Here is a 22242-nt window from a genome sequence, read left to right on the forward strand (position 1 = left end):
TCCCATCTACCCAATGCTTATTGCTTTGGTGTCCTAAATGACATCTTTACCAATACACCACTAGCCTTCTCACAGACCAGTTGCCTCCTTGTTCCTAACATAGCCAGACTTTGCTGCTTTTTCAATCAAGAAGCAATAATTCTCTCATTACCTACTACCTTGTCTACTGCAGTCTTCTCACAGATTGCTTTCTCATCACCACCTTTCACCACTACAATACATCCTGAACACAGCAGCATGGCTAATCTTCATCTCCCGCTGCTCTTCATCACTATATGGTTTCCCCTGCACCGGCTCCCTTCCCAGAATTCAATACATACACAGTTCCCCTACTTACATCTCTAATCTGGGCATGAGATACACCTCAGCTTGATTTCTCCTCACCTCTAGCAACCACTTTTGACTCCCACCTCTAGGACATCACCAATGCTGTTCCCTACATATGTTACTCTCTACTTTGCAAACCCAATTTCCCCTATCCTCCAATTTTTTAAGCATTCTTGCAAAACTCACGTCTTCACTGCTGCATACCACATCATACCTCCATGGCCTCTCCTTGACAACTCCTTCTACTTGTTCCAGCCACCACACACGTAGCCCCTTTGCCCTTGTTGTCTCTGCTTAAGCCCTCCCTTTAGATTGTAGGCTCTAACAAGCAGGGACCTCTTTATTTTTTATCATGGCTATATCTTTAACTAGCTGTTATGTATTTCTGCTTATTTTCTATTTGTGTGATTATGATTTTACCTTATTATGGTACATATTGAATTTATAGTTGTATGATGGCACTAGGACATTTTCTAAAATTACTCATGTTGTGTTATTACTGTATGTTTGTTAGTATTCATGTAATTTGTATGCAGTCTGACCAACACTGCAATATGTAACAATGATGATGATGATGATTAAATGACGATGATAATAAATCCAATTTATTACTAGCCCTAGGTGTTACTGTATTTCGTTATCTTTTCCAGTTCTGATATTTTTTTCTCCAAAATAGGACTTGAGGGTCATTGCATGGTAACAAACGTTACATTTTTAAATACATTTCATGTGAAATATATTTTTTTGAGCATGTGTTTTGAATATTTTGGGCAAAGTAAATGTTGTTTGTGTGGTACATGATTTGCTTTAATTTTGATGCAAAGCTTGTCATGAAAACTGGTAACAAACCTTACATAAAAAGACCATTTTCATGGAATGACCCTTGAGCAAGGTAAGGGGTGACTAGACTAATATTTTAACTTCAGTATTTTACATACAGTAGTTGCTCATTAGACTGAAAATGCATTTCTCCAGAGCTAGTAGATGAAGGCTTATTTTGTGGTTCACAGCTGAAGGTGTTGACTTCACCAAGGATGTGACCCTAAACAGATGGAGATAGTCATGTGACTTCATCTATCAGAAACTGCTATAAATTCTATTACAGTAAGTCCAATAGGCAACTATTGTAAACTCATTTAAAATAGGTTGAAGCACATAATGGGCCCGAGTCACACTCTAGTCAAAAAGTGGACGTCCTAGAGATTAATTTCAAACTGAGCATGTGCCCCACCATGTATACACTCCTTGACAGAGGCTGACTGCGGTCGGTTCTATGGTTCTGTGAAATGGACATTTCTGGTTTTCAACTGAGTGGCAACCTTTGTAAACATATGTAAGATGTGTGTGGATCATAAGGTCAACAAGAATTAAGTTGACAATTACAATAGGTCATCCCCATATGGTCAACATGCAATAGGTCGACAGGATCAAAAGGTCAACTTGTTTAAGATAGACACTTGAAAAGGTCGACAGGTACAAGTGGCCGACAATTTTTTTTTTTTTTCAGGTGCCTTGCTCCACTACCGCTATGCTAGGCAGGTTATTATTCCCAATCATAGTCCACATAAATGGTAAATGATGAAAAAGTTGAACAAAAAACCCCACACAAAACGTGTGTCGAGCATGTATGTGTTGACCTTTTGAACCTGTAGACTTAAGCACTGTCAACCTTTTGTACCTGTAACCATATGGAATCAACCTATTGTAAACCTATCATCTGGAGCCCATGAAAGATAACGGTTTTGTGTGACGGTAGCAAGAGTTCCATGCCATTCTGAAATTCTCGTATGGTGAAGGGATGAATGGGAATGGGGTAACAGTAAGTGCTGGTACTGCTAATGGGGGTTGTAGCTGTGGATGGAAAAACAGTGGGCAATGCAGATAACTGCACTATCATATGGTACTAAATCTGGCTGTCGTGGCAACCAGCGCAATATACTTTATTACACAATATATCTCACTAATCCATCTATGTTTTTCACACAACGGCACATTATGGACCTGATTCTAAGCCAGTGTCAATGCCTTATGTAGTTATCCAATGTACTAGTTCTGTTTTTTTAAGAACAGAATCATGTGTATGGTCTCTGGTATTCAGAGGGCATTTTCTGGGAGGTAACAGGGGGTCGGCCATGTACATGTGTGCAGCTCAGAATCAGCACCTATGCAGCAGATTCAATTAGCTCGTACCTCTGGCGGAGACATTAGAAGTCAATGCTGCCTCTTGGTGGTGAAAGAATGTGAGGGGAAAAGCAAGAGGAAGTCTGTATTGTTGACGCACTAGAGAGATATTGGTTTATTTTAAAATATAATCTTTATTAGATATATATTAAAATGAGATTTGGATTAATTTATTATCCCAGACTACAGTGAAACATAGAGGTTAAAATCACAAAAACTAACGAATAAGTGAATACAAAAAAGAATTGAAGGAATGTGAATAAAGAATTAAAAAAACGTGTCTACGTGTGTTTATTAGTGTACTCTTATACTTAAGGTTACTGTACTAATGTATATATTATCAACATTTAGTCACTTGTACAAGATTATCTGAAGACTATCAGTCTAAAATATCGGAACACACTATTCTGAATTATCAATCTCAAAGATCAATCTTGTTGTGTATACATCATTCACTTCATGGGGATTACCACATGGGAGACTATCCCTATTGTAGAAATTATAAATGTGGATGAATGCACATATGACACTTGGTCTCCAAGTGAGGGTTACTTTAATTGTTTGCAGTTATGGTGACCGTAAATCACCTATAACTGTGTTCCAGGTCGAATTACATTGTAATGTTAATCTCTATGTATGAGCTTGTATAAAAAAATAAATTGATGGAGTTATATCTTGAAATAGTTATTCAGAATATCTTTCTATTAGGGTAATACATAATTTCCTTTTTTGAGTCATTTGCACAATGATAGTGGAGACCTAAGTCTAGAAAAAATGTATTTCCTGACAGATGGTGGATCTTTAGAATATAATTTACACAACTTCCTTGGGCTCAGTCATGATGAGTAACGGACATACAATTGTTATTCTCCTTTTTCAAAACATCTACATACTGTATTAAGCTGTTCTATACAACGGGACACCATTTAATAGAACAATGTAACAAAAAGGTAAAAATATACAGAACTAAATGAAATGCACAAACTTGCACAGCTTATTGAACCAATTATCTTTCACATTGGGCAGCATCTCTCACATCCTTGTCAGATTCTAAAGACATGAAATGTGAGGTGACAAAAACAAAAAAACATTTTTCAATTAAATAAAATATACATGGGTTAATAATGTATACAGTTGCTACATTAGTCTAGAAGTAAATAATGATAATGTATAAGTAGCTTATCTAGTCTACTTATTTATATTACTTCTGCTCTTCACTTCAATCTTATGAAAGTGCTCCTTTTATCCCAAGCATTCAGATGTAGCCACGCTCAGCTTTGCTGCTGAGCATCCTAATCGCGGCAAAGCTGGTACAGCTGGTGTGCCCATGTACTATGTTGCGTGCATGCTGCCATAGGAAATACATTGGGCTGCGGATAGTCGCAGCCCAACATATTAAGTCACACCTGCAGAACGGCATGCCATGTGTGCCTTTTCCTGGGAATTGTTCTAGACTTGTATTATAAAGAGAAAACGTGTTGTTTTTTTAATACAAAATACTTCTTACTTTTGTACTTCTCACATCCATCAATGTTCGGTTCTTCAAAATCTACATACTGAAACTAGGAGCTGATAAAAATTACATCAGCATGTTGCTGTTGGCATAGCAGACCTAGGGTGCATGCACTGATATAACTGTCCAGGACTCCAGACTGGGATGGTGGTGGTGGTGGTGGGAGGGGGAATAAAAAATACCTTCCAGCTCAGATGTACTGCTTTAGCCAAACTCTAATGGAGTCTGGGGCCTAGCTGTGTCCACGTGTAAATCTCTTCTACAAGCTGCCAGCCAAGTACATCAAAGAGGAGAGGAGGAGAGTGGGGGAAGAGAAACAGAGAAACCAGGGGGAAAGGGGAGAAGAGACACATAGTAACAAAGAAAGACAAGAGAAAGACACAGATGGGGAAAAGAGGTGGAGGAAATAAAATGAAAGAAATGGAATAAAAAAATAAACAGGCAAAAAACAGACAAAAGCTAGTATAATACATACCAATACTGGTGCTTGAAAATGACTGAGATGATTAAGTGGTTTGTTTTCTATCACATCTGCTATTTTGTTGCAAACATCGTCTATAATGACAGTATAATCCACTGCTAAAGAATTTGAATATCATTAAGCCTCTTCTAAAATGTGGGCAATGTATACTGCAGTTAGTTATCTCAGGTGAAAACACACAGAATGTTCACTGGCATGTTTACTACCAAAATGCACAAAACCACAGAATGCAACATCAAAGACAAAATATCCGCACAGAATGACCCAATATGTAAAATAAAATTATTTATTTTAAAATAATGTTTAGCATAATTCCAGTTAACAAAGTTTAAAAAAATGCAAAATAAAGTCTAGGTAAATAGTGTCTGTTGTGCTGTTAGACAAATAATTGAAAGTATGAAAAAATAAAAACAAAAAAAAAATAACCATTTGTTAGAGTCCAGTAGATCTGGATATAAAGATACATTTCACATTGTTAAAATTGTATTTCTGCTCACTAAGGTGTTAGTTCTGTATGATTTATTTTACACACCTTATCCAGGAAAAAGCACAGTATAAATATAAAACAAAGTATCTTCATATATTTTATTCTCTGCTACAGAGATAAATATTATACATGTAACAATTCTAGTGCAGAATAGTAGCATAATACAAGCAATCTGACAGAAAAATGATCCCTTTCAATTAATATTTCTGAATAACTGCTTAATTTTACATGGAACATATGAATCTAAAGATTACAGTAAATAACAGCTTTAAATATATTTGATCTGGGGAAGAGACAAACATGGGTAAGATAAATATATTATATTGACATCTCCAATATGTATCATCCCTAAACCAATAGTAGGATAAAACGGAGACATGATCTGCTTTGTGAATAATCAATATAGATCTTTACATTTACATAACAAAAAACACCTCACCCAAAACTCCCAGAATACATCATTCTGGCAAAGACAAATTTCATAGATGCCTTACTACTATTTTATTATTTTCAAAGGGAGACACGTGAAAATACAGAAGGATATATTAAGAAAACCATACTAAGAAGTAAAATGTATATCTTTGAAGTCCCTGTAGTTTCAAAGAGAATTTTTTCTATATCTAACACTGCATGTAATTAATAGACATTGATGTACAGAAAAACTCAACACAGCATCTTCATAAGTAATGGGACAGAGATAATGATCTGTGAAGGACCTGTGTGCTTACATTTACTCTATTTCAGAATAAGCAGATCAAATGTTTTAAAACAGTTTATAAAATGAAGCTTTGGCACATAGATGTCTCTGTATTGCAATTTACAACACAATATAAATAAAGTTAGCAGTTATCGACATCTGAATAGCACAGTACCTTATATTGCTTTTAAGTTAATATACAATTCACGTTAAGAATGGAGATATTAAAACACTCCAGAAAATATGTTCTAGGCTAGATCATTAATGACTGACCTGGAGACACTTCAAAGTTCTAGGCCAAAGATGGTGGAAGGGGACTGGATCTACAACTGAAAAAAAAATCACACTCCTAATCTTGTACCCTTTCCTCTTGTACCCTGTCTCCAGGATAACTTCCAACATCCAATCCTATCAAGGCCATCTGTAGGATACAAACATTTACTCCTCTTTAGCCTTGTTTGTAGACTGACACTTATTGCACAGACAGCTGAACATCTGATATGAAGGTTAGCACGTCTTTGGGTATAATGTTCACAAAGCTTTATGTAGGTATCACTACTTGACTTTTACCTCCAGTCATTAAAAAGAGTAGCAATAAAATACTTTCCCATCTGTTCTTATCTCAATGTGATCTTCAGTAAAAAGTAGAAAATAAAAATATATAGCAGTGCAAACAGGGTGAGTTCTAAAAATCTAAACGTCATTTTCAGCTGAAAAAAAAACCAAAGCTCCAGTTGTCAAAGAAGTAATAGTTTCATGATGGAAAGCAGATTCCACAGCATTCCATGCAAATTTCCAAACAGTCTGAAGATTCACAACAGGCATCCATTATTCCACAATCCATATCACAAGGGCAGTTGCAGTCATCCCCCATCTCTTCTCCACAGCAACAGCAGCATGCTTCAGATGTACATATTCCACAGGATGCTTGTCCCAGAACAATGTTGCAGAGTGTGAGAAACTCACAGAATAAGCAAGCTAAGATACAGTGAACACAGCAATCTTCATAGGTTTAGGAAGTCCCCGATAGGAGTTTAGAATGCATTGGAGGGAATGTAAAAAGAAAAAGTTAATTCCAACAAGTTTATTCAAACAAAACAAAGCAAGTAAGCACTGTATTAATGTTAAATTACTGCTTAACTTGGGAAAAGCAATCACACAAACAGAATTAAACAGACTGAATAAAGCAACTTGTTAATAAAACACATTTTAGTTTACTTGTTATTTGTTATATCACATTCCAATATGAATTATTTTAGTCTTAACAGCAAATATGTTATTTAAAACAAGCTTTTGCTCATAAAAAAAAATTCTGCTCAGAACAGTCCAACACAATAATAAAAATAAGCGCTGATGGACATACAATTCAGGTGTACGTGAAAATGTGTCTCCATTGACCTCAATAGAAATGGCTCCCAAAACTAAAGCTTCAGCAGTATTTTTTTTTCTAGGTGCTTTAGCTGCCTTGTTCCTGGGATTTGCCCAGCCCTGTATCTAGGACTCCTTAAATCTGCTAAGAAGAATGGAATACTTAAATATCTAGTTAAATCACCAATTTTAGAAGGCAAAAACAGATATAGCATGCCTTTTATCTACATATTTATTTTAAAAGGAAACAAAGGCAGTCCAGAAAATTTCCTGTACAGCTAGTTGCACATCAAAAGAAAAGCATAATAAAATTGGATTTCTGCATTAATGTATTTTTATATAAAAAGATCTATGAATGATTTGTGTATTTATTTTACATTGTTAAATATTGCTTGCTTTGATGTGAAAATATTTTTAGTCAGCTATTTGTTAACCAGCACAAATTCATCTATGACTCTGTTTTACTGACAAATTTGGCTTCACATATATGTCATGTTCTCTTTTAACTATAGCACATAAAATAGATGACATAAGTAGATACAGTAAGTACTGCATAGTGATTGGAATATGTAGAAGATGAACTTCATTAAAATATGCAATTTGCCTATAAAGTATTCAATAATTCATTTTTTTTAGATACCTGTTGATTAACAGATGACATAACAGCTAGCAGACTGACAATCATTTACACCTATAGCTAATGCACATTTTGTGAAATCTGATATCTTTTAAGCAGAAAGTAAACAGGTTTTCAAACAAAATGAAACATTAAGGACTGTAAGGGTGGAGGAAAGTCCATTTATGGGGTGTAACTGAACGCATGCCAACTCTATGCATGCATACCAAAATGCACCCATACAGTATTATAGTGCAGCATATTTTAGGCTTGTGGAACACTGCATCTGGGGAAATGGAACAAGTGTGGAAACACATTAAGAGAGTACTAGAGTATGGTTTACATTACACTACAAACAGGGTCATGCAACTTTTGTATATTTGTATATTCTGAATAATTGACACAGTAAAAAGCAGCATCTATGAGCTATAGTTGGAAGTGGTATAGGCATGTGTACGTCTAATTCTGGTGTATAATACTGCTCCTCATATGTTAGACAAACCTTGAGATACTCGCAACTCAACAGACTTAAGTCTGACATTTGTATATGGACAGTGGAGATGCGAAATACTTCAAATTGTAAATGAGGCCTGTATTTTATCTACGGGGATCAGTACAAGACATGCGCACCATTTCCATAGACTTTCGCTAGGAATGTGCCATGGTGTCTTATTACACATCTGAATATTTGTATACAACAGTACCACTTCACACTATGTCATATATTCTAGGTGTATTTTTTGTGTTTATAGATTAAATACAGAGAATATTTTATGTATTAAGTAACATTAAGAAATACAAAATATGATCTTACTGCAGCAGTTAAGATTCCGCTCTGTAAAAGTGAGAAAGCACGGTTAAGATTCTTATACAATTCTGTACAAATATTTGTTCAAATGGTTTGTGGCTAGATATTTTGAGCCATGTGCATTTGATACAACCCATTTTTAGGGTGGATATGTTATTGGAAACACAATGACCATCTAGCCACTGGCATTTGTTGCTTGCATTTAAATATTGATGCTGCAAGGCAAATGCGTTTAATGATTGCATACACCAAAGGCTCACGGATTGACCACCTTAAATGCACTTGTGAGTAAATTATTTATTTGGAACCCTGATTTTAGATACGTAGATCTATTTCTGATCAATGAGGAGCAATAACAAGACCAACTATCATGCAGATATAGTAACAGACAACACAACTTTTGCAAGTCTGTGTAGTGATCATCTTCATCATGTTTATAATGAACCTTATTAAACAGTGTTTTGCGATCAGGCTTTGTGCTGTGAAATATGTGTTTTTTTACAAGTGAAATGAAAGAGGATGGTGTAAGGGCAGTAAAGATGGTGTAATGGTTAGCATTACTGCCTCACATCACTGAGGTCATGGGTTAGATTCCCACTATGGCTCTAACTGTGTAGAGTTTGTATATTCTCCTCGAGCTTGTGTGGGTTTCCTCTTGATACTCAGGTTTCCTCCCAAAATCAAAAAATAAACTGGTAGAATAATTGACTCCTGACTAAAATTAACCCTAGTAAGTAAGTGTGTGCATGTACATGGGCAGACTACAGATATAGCCACCTTTATCTTGACTGGCTGAGGCGTTTGTCCCGATCGAGCATATGGAGCGTACCGGGGCGAAGGGAGGCGTGCCTTGTCACAGAGAGGCGTACCTAATCGCACGGAGGCAGACAGAGCGTTTGGCGTTACCTTTACGTGTAATACCTGCGATCATCCACCAGATGTCGCTTTTTACAATCACCACTGCGCATGCGTGTGGTCTCCCGTATAATACAATACTGAAATATATAATAAGGACTACTTTACTAAGCGTCTCATTACGCTGCATACAGTAAATACTCATTACGCTGCACTATTTAATACAGTAAATACTCATTACGCTGCATTATTTAATACAGTATATACGGTACAGACGCAAATAGTACAGCATATGATCCATCTACAGTACTTTATGAATATGTGAGCGTCCAAGTCCCGCAGACAAAACAACATAAAACCAGTAGTGTACACTGTCGCAAATGGACGTGTTAGAAGTTCACTATTGCCTCTTGAGATTAGGAATTTTGTACAGTATGTTAGCGTCCTAATCCCATAGCCATTACAGCATAATCAAAACCAATGGATTTATTCATCTGTCTGCAGCAAAGTGGTGAAGTGTTCCGCTTCCTATACTCAGAGTTCAGAGTTCGATTTCTAAAGTACGAATGCATGTTAGTTTTTTCCAGACACTTTATTATTTTTTTATTCGCATAAACCAGGGCAAAGCTGCAGGACCGGTTCTACTGTTAAGGTTCTATGCACCGTACAGTACACATACAATTCTGTAGCAGGGAAGACTCAATAGAAATGGCTACCACCTATGACTCCTTGCCCCACGGTGGCCTTAGGCTACGGAGCAAGTAACAGTCCAGATTTTGCAGGCTATGGGGCAATGCTGAAGGAGCGCCACAATCCCCTAGCTAAAATACACAGGGGCGATAGGAATAAGCGAGGTCTATGCACATTACGGTACACCGGACTCAATCGCACAGCACACTGGCAAAATGGCCGCCGCCCCTAAACCCCCGCCACGTGGCAGGCAGCGCTCGGATATGGAGTGAGAGATGGCATAAGTTTTGCAGGCTACGGGGCAATGCTGAAGGAGCGTCACAATCCCCTAGCCAAAATACACAGGGGCGATAGAGATAAGCGAGGTCTATGCACATTACGTTACACCGGGCTCGATCGCATAGCAAATTGACAAAACACAAGTTTTACATAAAGCAGGGCAAAGCTGCAGGAGAGTTTCTACTGTCAAGGTTCTATGCACCGTACGGTACACATACAATTCTATAGCAGGGCAGACTCAATTGAAATGGCTACCGCCTGTGACTCCTAGCTCCATGGAGGCACTTGGCTATGGAGCAAGTAACAGCACAGATTTTGCAGGCTATGGGGCAATGCTGAAGAAGCGTCAGAATCCCCTAGCTAAAATACACAGGGGCGATAGGGATAAGCGAGGTCTATGCACATAACGATACACTGGAACCCATCGCATCGCAAAGTGACAAAATGTCCGAGGCACGTGAACCCCTGCCTTATGGCAGCACTCAGCTATGGAGCGAGCAACGGCATAGGTTTTGCAGGCTACGGGGTAATGCTGAAGGAGCTTCAGAATCCCCTAGCTAAAATACACAAGGGTTATAGGGATAAGCGAGGTCTATGCACTTAATGATACACCGCAAAGTTTCCCATGGTTTTGATTATGCCTTTTCTTTGAACACGGCATTTTCCACTGCCTCGCCCTACCCCTATCCCACTTTCCCCTTCCCCCCCTGGGAGCCTGCAAAGTACATGCAGTAGACAGGGAGGGAGTTCCGATCAGGTTACAAGACATGTGCAACAGTATACTACTGTATGTAGGAAAATCCCCCACCCACTCTGATTTATGTGAAACTTGTGTGCACCCTTCCATTGAATGTATAACAAAGAAAAAATAATAATAAAGTGAATGTTACAGGAACACATTAAAAAAAGGTTGGCACTTCCTTCCCATTGGTGTTGGTTTATGCCTTAGGGGACTCGGACGCTAATACTTGTATTTCAAAAGCACGGTATTTTCCACCGCCTCTCCCTACCCTCATCGCCCTTCCCCCCTGGGAGCCTGCACAGGTTATGCAGTGGACAAGGAGGGAGTTCAGGTCAGGTACAATACACAAATGCCGACGATCTACAGTACTGTGTTGCTCAGTTAGTTGCGTCGGAATACACTAATTTATACTCATTACCGCTGTGTAATTGTACATAGCGGAATGAATCGCTGCTGCAGATTTACTTTGATTTATGTGAAACCTGTGTGCACCCTTTCATTGAATGTATAACAAAGAAAAAAAATTATAAAGTGAATGTCACGGGAACATATATAAAAAAAAAAGTTGGCACTTTGGGACTCAAACCTGGGACTCTCAGCGTGGGAGGTGGGAGCCTTCATCGCTAGGTTGGAATGGAAGAGGAGACAATTAGCTACCAGAGGGTACCAACCCCAAGTTTCTGTGACCCCCACAAGGCTCATGGCAAGCGTCGGAACCCATGGTGGGTCTGAATTAACGGGCCCATCATAGTCTATGGGAAAATGGGTCCACTTTGTGTACTGATATCTCTGGTTCTGGGTGTCCCAGAGACTCGGGACTGGTACAATACAAAAGAGGAGACTCTTGGCTTTCGGGGCAGACCAATCACTAGTTTATGTGACACTTGAAAGGGATAAGCGAGGTCTATGCACTTAACAATACTCCAGACCCCATCGCATCACAAAGTGACAAAATGTCCAAGGCACATGAACATCCACCTTGTGTCAGCACTATGCTATGGAGCAAGTGACGGCATAGGTTTTGCAGGCTTCGGGGCAGTGCTAAAGGAGCGTCGGAATCCTCTAGCTAAAATACACAGGGGCGATAGGGTTAAGCGAGGTCTATGCACATAATTCTACAAAATGGGGGTTCATGTGCCTCGGACATTTTATCACTTTGAGATGCGATGGGGTCTGGTGTATCGTTATATGCATAGACCGCACTTATCCCTATCGACCCTGTGTATTTTAGCTAGGGGATTCTGACGCTCCTTCAGCATTGGCCCGTTCTTTAAACACGGTATTTTCCACTGCCTCGCCCTACCCCATCCCACTTTCCCCTTCCCCCCTGGGAGCCTGCACAGTTCATGCAGTAGACAGGTAGGGAGTTCCGATCAGGTTACAAGATAAGATTTATGTGAAACCTGTGTGCACCCTTCCATTGAATGTATAACAAAGGAAAAAAAATTATAATAAAGTGAATGTCACGGGAACTCGGACGCTCATACTGTACATGTATTTCAAAAGCACGGTGTTTATGCATTGTACATACTTCCTTTTACACAATTAGTTGCGTCTCCATACACAATCTTGCGTCTGCATGCACAAGTGTTTTAACATGCTCGTTTGTGTCTGTATAAACTATTTATTTATATTGAGAACTCTCACCGTCTGACCATTGGTCACCATCTATTAACATTACAGTCGTCACTGACCATTTGCCAGAGCTGTAGATCAATCCGCCGCTATACAATCGAAAGTACTGGATTAGCGGAGCATTAACCACCCAGTGGTGGAGATGTGTAATGCATGCAGAGTATCTAGAATCGCCTCACCGCGCCTGCCTGTGATTAAACTCAGCAAGCTAAGCTATCGCCTTAGCGTGACTAAACGTCCGTCTAGGCAGAGAATCGGTCAAGATAAAGGTGGATACATCTGTAGATGGTCCAAGTGATGATTCTCTGCCATCAAATTCTGTTTCTATAGTTGTAATGATAAAGGAGACAAAAAAAAATCATCAACAAAAAAACAGAACTCTCTCATATGATTGCAAATATTTAACTCCCATTTTTTTTTTAAATAGAGACATCTTTGCATGCAGCCATTTAGACTCTGGTACTGGAAGTATCCTCCTCAACATGTACTCCTCCACTGACATCTCCCCTTCCCTCTTCAAACATGCACTCATGCCTCCTATCTGCAAGGTTCCATTGCTCTGTTTTCAGCAACTGGCCTACTTTTTTCCTCCAAACTACTTAAGCAGCCTGTTTACAACCACTGAACTATTTTCTCTCCCCTCTCGACCCTCTACATTGACATCCTCCAGGAAAACTGGTCTAATAAATTGACAAAAGATCTACTCAAGGCTAAATCAAAGGGTACACTTCTCCCTATTCATCCTCCCTGACCGCCCAAATTGCCAGTACTGTATTTTCACCAATTTCACTGTCTGGGGCTTTCTTTTCATTATAATTATTAACACGGCAAATAGGGCAATTTTTTTTTATCACATCAACAAAATGATATTAATCTCCACAATTTACTATTACTTTATTGTTATACCCTGCAGAGCAACAGCAAGCTGCCCTTGAGGAAAACATCCGGACCAATAACCATTACTTTTGATCTGGAAATCTAAAGTATGTTTGGAATTGTATATTTGCCTTTCCAGTTCCACTGTTTAAGCCAAAAAAAAGTACTTTTACATTTTTTTACACACACATGTATATATATATATATATATATATATATATATATATATATATATATTAAAAAAAACAACAAAGATCGATAAAATCTGAAAAAAAAGGTATTTCTACTGCAAAATGTTATTTTGTGGGAACTGTCATATAGCTTCTTTCATTTAAAATATTTCAGACTGAAAACAATTATTGCCATACTGAATTGACAGAACGAGTATCACAGCAGTAGAGGCAGCAATGACATACTTAATATATAGGCGTTTTCAATGTGAAACTCACCACCAAAGCAGTATTGCGACAAAAAAAGGTTGGCTGCAAAAAAACACCACCACCCAAAGCAACAGCTAGTGACTTAAGTTACCAATGAAAAGAACTGCAACAAAATTGGCACCTTGAAACAAAATCAGTCATGCGATGCAACTGTTTATTAAGTCCTACAATACTGTAATTTCATGAATAAGTGCTGTGTTAAAAGGAAAGGGCTCTATCTTTTAAAGGGTGAAAAAGAGGCATGAATCAATAAAGATGATGATAGCATTTCCGTTCACTCAACAGTGCTGACCACAGGTTATAACTATTGGCAGTGGATTGCACTACTATGTAGACTCCTTGTTGCTACTCCTCTAGGGAAGCTTCATTCCCTGTACAAAGATGGCTGCTAAGGCTACTACGGAGCATGTGCAGAGACATGTAAAGACTGTGTGAGTGCCACAGTTAAAAACCGTTTTCTACTTACCTCCAGTGAAAATTGCAATTATCTGCTGTTTTATATACTGTTACAGCATCCTACACTACTACCCATTACCTACATACACACACTGGCTGGTGAGCTATAGAACCAGGGCCATAACTAAGCTAGTGCAGACGGTTCCTTGCACACCACACAGTTCTACTGGGCGCACTGTCATGTACCTCGAGTTGCCAGCACTGTATGACTGAAGTGTTAGTCGCTACCTATGATACAGCAAGCAGTGGTGGCCAATAAGTGTCAGTGTCAACTTCCATGTGGTCTGCCAGCCCCTGGTGTGCTGCTTGTTGCAAAGTGCATTATAAAGTCCCGGAGCAGATAACATGCAGAGTGATATAGCGTGTCCGTTGGTAAGGCATCCGTTGGTGTGTACAGAAACTCTGCTACATCCCCAAGCCTGTACACACATTTCCAACAGGTTATAGGGTCAGGCACACAGAGCTTAAGTACACAAGCCCCAAGCTACTAGAATGTGCACAGCACCACATGTACTGACCCAGACTGCCATAGAACACAGAATGAAGACAGCACAGTGTTTCCAGTGCAGTGTAGGAGCACAGCAGCAGATTAGAGGTCAGAAGCTGAACAATAATGTATTTAAGAAGCATGCACACAGGAGCTACATCTATAATGGGGTTTATAAAGCTAAAAAAAAGCTGATAATTATACAACATGGAAACTTGCAAATAAAGCATGAGAGAGATTGTGGAAACTGACAGTAGATCCCAGTAACAGTTCAAACCCAGACAATGTAGCGAGAGCCATGAGAAGTATTGGTTTAAGAGTAGAGCAACATTTGTACTCTATAATACATGGGATAATGCCATGTATTATGACATGTTGAGAGCACTGCTGGTAGCATACCAGAAAGGAGGTCTCATGAGAATAATAAAGTGAGAATAATAAATGTAAGACATGTATTGTACAAAACCAATGTGAATGAAGCAATATGAGTGACTATGGACAAAATGGGGTCTGTTTCTCAGCAATGTCTGTTGGAGTGCAGATAGATGATGACTAGAATGCTACAGCACCTGATGTCTGAGTTTGACTTCCTAGTTGTGGCGTTGGACACAAACACCACAAAATTAACCACAGACACAGTAAAAGCCAATAAGTGGATACAGATGCTTAATGACATTCACAGATGACTTCACAAGAACGACGTGTACTTCATATGAAAGCGATCTGATGTAACAACAAAGATTGTGGACCACAATAGACTTAGTAGAAAATAAAATCGCTCACAGAATCAAGACCCTGAGATTGAACAATGGTATAGAATACCTAATAGAGAGGTGGAATTATTTTTAAAATATAGAATACAGCATCAATTTACCAGTGCATATACTCCTGATCAAATGGTGTAAATAAATGAGCAAGCCATACATTAGTGGATAAAGCAAGATGTATGCGGAGGGAATCAGGCCTAAACAATCCATTTTGTGTAGAAGCACTGTCTAAAGTTTTTTTTATCTTAAAATACATTCTCCTACAGTTGCCCTAAAGGACATAACACATATTGAAGCATGGTCAAAGAGAAAACCAAGTGTAAAACATCTTAGAAATTTTGGAAGTATTGCCTATATGCACATAACAAAAGAAAGATGATGCAAGCTTTAATCAAAATCAGTGAAATGTATCATGCTTGTCTGCTGCCATGAAAGCAAAGGTTAGAGACTCTGGAATCCAAGTAAAAAAATGCTTTTCAAGTCAAGAGAGGTAATATTAAAAAAAAAACAAACAAACAAAAAAACAGCATAGAGAAGCTGGAATTTGACACGCAGAGTACTGTATGTGTCACTGGACATGCCATCTGCTAGTGATGTGTCTAAATCAGAGGTTACCAGTGTGGAAGTTCAACCACAGAAAAGGTCTCCTGCTAGATCAAATTAAAGCAAGCCACCTAAGAGGTATGATTAAGAATTTTAAAATATTGCATTCAGTGTGCCTGTGGACATTCAAGAGGCTCAGTCAAGGGCCAACTGGTCTGATCTGAAGTCACTGATAGACAAAGAGATGGAATCACTTGCTGACAACCATATATGGATTATAGTCCAGTCAAAAAGTCAACATAAGACAGTTAAGAGCAAATGGGTGTTCTGCAGAAAAATGAAGGCAGAAGTATTGAGCAGTAAAAGACCCGCTGAGATGCAATACGTTACACCCATGTCGGGAATCCCCCATGGGAATATATACAGGGTGATTCAAAAGCCACAGTACACCCTTTTGTTTCAAAAACTGTGCAAGAAATGGGATGACTGAATTCTTCAGTAAGATATGGGTGAGGTGGGCTATCTTTTAGGGTATGTACCGAATATGGGCGCCATCTTGAAATCGTCCATCTTGAATCTAAGTCCATTTTTTCAAATAGAAATGGGGTCGTGTAACATGTCAAGCAAGAATTTGCTGAACAGTTTATTGCTGCAGATTTGCAATAGCAGTTATGTTTCAAAAGTTACAACACTTTTTTTTACAGGTAACTGAAGATGGCTTTGACAAAACAGAAGTTAATTGAGGTCATTCTGCTGACAAACATTGTGTGCTGCGTTGTGGGCTCTTCATGAAGGATGCCAAAACCATTGTTGAGGTTGTCTAGTCAGTAGCACTTTTTGGACGACCACTCCGTGATTTGTCAGCCACAGTCCCAGTTTCTCGGAATTTGGAAATTAGGCACCTGACAGTGTTATGTGAAATTAGAGGTCTTTCTGGGTGCTGGTTGTTAAAATCTGCAGCTATGACACAGACACTTCTTTCTCCAGACATCAAAATTACCTCAATTCTCTCCTCTTTTGTCAAAGCCATCTTTAGTTACCTGCATTAATAAAGTGTTGTAACTTTTGAACTGATATTTCAAATCTGTTTGTAGCAATAAACTTTTCAGCAAATTCTGATGTTGTTTGACATGTTACGCAACCCGCTTTCTATTTAAAAAAACTGACTTAGATTCAAGGTGGCCAATTTCAAGATGGCACCCATGTTCAGTACATACCCTAAAAGATAGCCGACCTCACCCATACCTTACTGGAGTATTCAGTTTTCCCATTTCCTGCAAAGTTTTTGAAACAAAAGGGTGTACTGCGATTTTTAATCACCCTGTAGTACATTCTAACTATTCATAGTCATATCAGTGTTGCAAGACATGTTACTGTACCAGCTGGACTTTGATCCAGCATTATAGAATTATGAACTGATGGAGAAGATCTGTATGGAACTGCCAGCACACTATTAGAAGATGTTGAAAGGAGAAGTTTGTCTTCTAAAATAGACACTGTATAGTCTGAAGCAGAGTGGCTGAGGTTGATACAGAAACTGGATGCTGTATTTCAGGAAATAGGCTTTAAGTGCTCAAAGAGAGACCAATGCTTCTACCGTAATTATGTACAGGAGAAACTGATCATTGCTGTTGTATATGTTGGTGTGTTGGTGATTACAATTGTCAGGCCAGAGAAAACACATTGGAAAAGTAAATGAGTTACTTGGACAAAGATTTAAATGAAAGACCAGAGACAGAGATAAACCACCATTTTGAATGCATGGAAATATGATCCATGAAGAGAATCCTGCAAATATTAGTCTTCACATCATATTCACTTATGATGCTACTGAAGAAAAGTAGAATGGAAGTCACTTGATACAGTATGTTAAGGTTTACTTTTGTGTTTAACCCTTTTTCTTTTTCAGTTCGCTATGACAAAGCTTTATGTTAATATCTGTGTAACATGGCAAAGCTTTTAGAGAGGGGGTGCTGAACGGTGTGTGCTACTGTGCAGAATCCAGGTTGCTAATCCTCTAGGGAAGCTTCATTCCATGTACCATTTTGGCCACAAAGACTACAACTAAGCATGTACAGGGCCATTTTGAGACTGGGCGAGTGTGCCTCAGTGGAAGACAGTAGTCTTCATCTTCGCCCCAGAGAGTCCTGCAATTACCTGCTGTTTTAGGCACTGTTCCAGCATCCTGCACTGCTACCCGGTACCTACTGTAAATAGACTCCCTGGCTAGTGGGCTGTATGATACCCTGCTGCAGTCCATCTACCAGTGTGTGTAAAAGGTGAGTATGGTTGTACCTGCTGTATCTTCAATAAAACCACTCCAATGGTTAAGTAACTGGGCTGTTTGTAGTTGTAACGCATCCACTTATGTGTAAAGAAACATGGCTACAGATGTCTCCACTTACATTGTTGCTTGCAGCACACTGTGGCATGTTAATTTCTGTGCATGTGCCCAACACAATGCTCCACACTTTGCAGCATTTGCACCATGCAATCATATGGGCAGGGCCAGCTTCAGGCCTACTAGTGCCCTTAGCAAGAAAATGTTGAAGCCGCCCCCCCCCCCCCTCCCCGCTCATGCGCTCGCTCCTGGAAAAGTGGGAAGGGCCTCACAACTTTATAATATCAAACTATGAATATATTTTCACACACCCTCTACACACACACAATTAGCAGCCTTCCACATAACGCCCACAGTAGTGTTCCTTACACATAATGTCTCCAGTATAGTGTCAGATACACTTAATGACCCCAGTAGTTCAGTGCTACATACACATATGACCCAGTAGTGCCAAATACACATACAGCCCCAGTAGTGACAGATACACATTATATGCCCCCAGTAGTGCAGTGTTAGATACACATGTCTCCAGCAGTGCCAGATACACATATGCCCCCAGCAGTGCAGTGCCAGATACACATTACATGCCACCACAGTGCCAGATACACATTATATGCCCCCAGCAGTACAGTGCCAGATACACATTATATGCCCCCACAGTGCCAGATACACATAATATGCCCCCACAGTACCAGATATACATAATATGCCCCCACAGTGCCAGATACACACAATATGACCCCACATTGTCAGATACACATAATATGCTCCCACATTGTCAGATACACATAATATGCCCCAAAGTGCCAGATACACGTGCCACCACAGTGCCAGATACATGTGCCCCCCACAGTGCTAGATACATCTGCCCCCCACAGTGCCAGATTCACATGCCCCCTGTAGTGCTGCTAACCGACGCCAGACTCTCCTGCTGCTCCCGCTGCTTCTGTGTGAAGGGAGAAGAGCGCAGCCCCCTGCCTGAAATCAGCCGCCAGTCTGTCAGCCAGTCAAAGCACGGGGCCGGGCAGCAGCTGTTGCTGCCGGTCTGTGAGGTCTTATTGGCTGACGGACCAGCGGCTGATTTAAAATTGCGGCCGGCTACCGGCTGCCTTTAGGAGTCAGTGCCCAGTGAAGCCGCTCCTAAGGAACGTGCCTGGAACCGGCCCTGCCTATGTGATTGTGGGTGTGAATCAGAGCGTAAATAGGGTTTTCGGAGCCCAGCGCAAGATGGAAAATGGCGCCCCCCCAAAAAAAAAACTAAAAGAAGCATGTGTGAAAGAATGGGCGTGGCCACACACCAGAGGGGGTGTGGTCACACACCAGAAGGGGTGTGGCCACTGAAAATGGCCCACAGTGCCAGTTACATTGTCCCACAGTGCCAGTTACATGCCCCACAGAGCCAGATACATGCCCCACAGTGCCAGTTACAATGCCCCACAGTGCCAGTTACAATGCCCCACAGTGCCGGATACATGCCCCACAGTGCCGGATACATGCCCCACATTGCCAGTTACATTGCCCCACAGTGCCAGTTACATTGCCCCACAGTGCCAGTTACATTGCCCCACAGTGCCAGTTACATTGCCCCACAGTGCCAGTTACATTGCCCCACGGTGCCAGTTACATTGCCCCACGGTGCCAGTTACATTGCCCCACGGTGCCAGTTACATTGCCCCACGGTGCCAGTTACATTGCCCCACGGTGCCAGTTACAATTCCCCACAGTGCCATATACGTGCCCCACAGTGCCAGTTACGTGCCCCACAGTGCCAGTACACAGTGCCAGTTACACAAGACTATCCTCTCCCCCCCATCAGTCAATCACCGCTGCGGCGCTATCACTCTGCTATGTGAGGGGAGGAGAGCGCAGCGCCTCTCCTGCCCCTCACCGCTCCAGGTCTCCTCACCGCTAGCCAATCAGAGCTCGCGGAAAGGCAGCCAATCAGGAGCTGGTCCGCAAGCTCTGATTGGCTAACGCCGCCGGAGACCGGACACACGCAGCGCTGCTAGTGCTGGCAGAGGCGGTGAGGGAGAGACGCTGCGCTCTCCTCCCCTCACATTTCGGCATGACGGGGGCGAGTGGGGCATGATGCCCTGGCCGCCCGCGGCGCCCCCCTCTCCTGGGCCTGCCAAGGCACCAGGGCACGTGCCCCACTCGCCTCTGGTGTGAATGCTGCACATGCACCCAACAACGGGCTCCTTTTCCATGACAAACATGCTGCAGTATGTTGCAGTACGAGCAAAGATGTAAAGAGACACACATTTCCAGAAGTATTTTTTTTTATAGCCAAACCTATTTATCAAATATGGAGGGGAACATTAATCTACAGTACCTTCCTTCACCTGATCACATCCTCTGCAGTGAAGATATTTTTGTCCTGAACAATCTTTTTTTTTTTTTTTTTTTTTTTTAAGACAATTCTTTTATTTTTTAATGACAGTGTAGCTGGAAGTTCTAAACAAGAGCATCCAGGTCGATGCATACTGTGTATTGTAGTATGTTTATTTAGTGAAATATTTTTATTCTAAGAAAACTGTGGTTCAAGTCTAGTAATTTTTGTAGACATATGTTCCTCCTGTTTTCTCTTTATTCTCAGTTATTGATTTTTTGAGGAACTAGCCATATCACTTGGGAGATAGCTGTGATTTCTTCAAGGAGAGGATAAGCGGTTGTCAACGTCAGAAAATATCTTTGTAGGCTAATCCACTAAATACTGTAATTTCCTTTATAAGTAAAATGGCTTAAAAAATAAAATTATAGGATTTTTTGCAGCCATTTGTGGACTACCACAAGAATCTGACATTTTTTCAAACAACAAAATTTGCACACGATATCCACTAAGCAAAAGATTTAAACTCAAAGATTTAAATGATCTGTGTAATATTTATCACCAGGGCTGTAACTAGTGTGGGGCAGGTGGTGCCTCACATACCACACATTTTGTGTGGCGCACCATCCACAACCACCTTGATTATGCACCATAGCGCCGACAGACAATGCTGTGCATTGTAAACCTTACAGCAGCAGGTAGTGCCTTTAGTCTGTTCCCTGCGCACTCTGCCTCCTCTGACTTGTAGTGTGTGTCTGAGTGAATCGGGACTTTTGGGTAGGAGCAAGCTGGTGGCTGCAGGTAGCAGAAGGGAGCAATGCTGCTGGATTGTTGCTCCCGTGAGGGGGACAGGGGAAACACACAGACACATACCACTCTCTCTATCACTTGCTTGTGGTGTTATGTGTATAAGGGGCTTTACCATGGTATAATGTGCATAAGTGGCTCTACTGTGGGGATTAAAGTCTATAAGGGGTATTACTGTGTTGTGGAATGTGTATAAGGGCCACTATTATGTGGTGTAACGTGTATAAGGGGTACTACTGTGTCTTGCAATTTGAATAACGGACACTAATGTGCAGTGTAATGTGACTAATGGACACTACTGTGCGGTGTAATGTGAACTGGTACTATAATGTGGCCATGCCCCTTCCCAATAAAGCCATGCCCCTATATTTTTGACACACGCCTTCGGTGCACACTGTCCCTATTTTAAAAATGGGGGAAGCGGGGGCACAAATTCTCTTACTGGTATAGGGCACCAAAATGTCTAGTTACAGTTGTATACCATTAATCAAATTTAATGCTCTTCTTTGGCACAAAT

At 40.4% G+C, this 22242-nt stretch overlaps 1 protein-coding gene across 13 annotated transcripts in view; it reads right to left on the minus strand.

Annotated features, from left to right (window-relative positions):
- Positions 1-4803: 4803 nt before the first annotated feature.
- Positions 4804-22242, minus strand: part of MDFIC (MyoD family inhibitor domain containing) — a 236090-nt gene continuing 218651 nt past the window's right edge. For 6 of the 13 annotated variants that reach the window (XM_063927246.1, XM_063927245.1, XM_063927242.1 and 3 more), the window contains one exon: positions 6601-6688. Coding sequence is in view for 6 of the 13 variants with exons in the window: in XM_063927244.1 (XP_063783314.1) it covers positions 6441-6688; positions 8485-8505 (269 nt within the window). In the remaining 7 variants the exon portion in view is untranslated. Of the gene's footprint in view, positions 6689-7049; positions 7197-7632; positions 7957-8484; positions 8506-22242 lie in introns of those variants that run through there. The other 7 variants (XR_010179438.1, XM_063927244.1, XM_063927250.1 and 4 more) reach the window with 7 other exon arrangements.

Source organism: Pseudophryne corroboree, chromosome 6, assembly GCF_028390025.1.
Source record: "Pseudophryne corroboree isolate aPseCor3 chromosome 6, aPseCor3.hap2, whole genome shotgun sequence".
In the NCBI taxonomy this organism is placed as follows: domain Eukaryota; kingdom Metazoa; phylum Chordata; class Amphibia; order Anura; family Myobatrachidae; genus Pseudophryne; species Pseudophryne corroboree.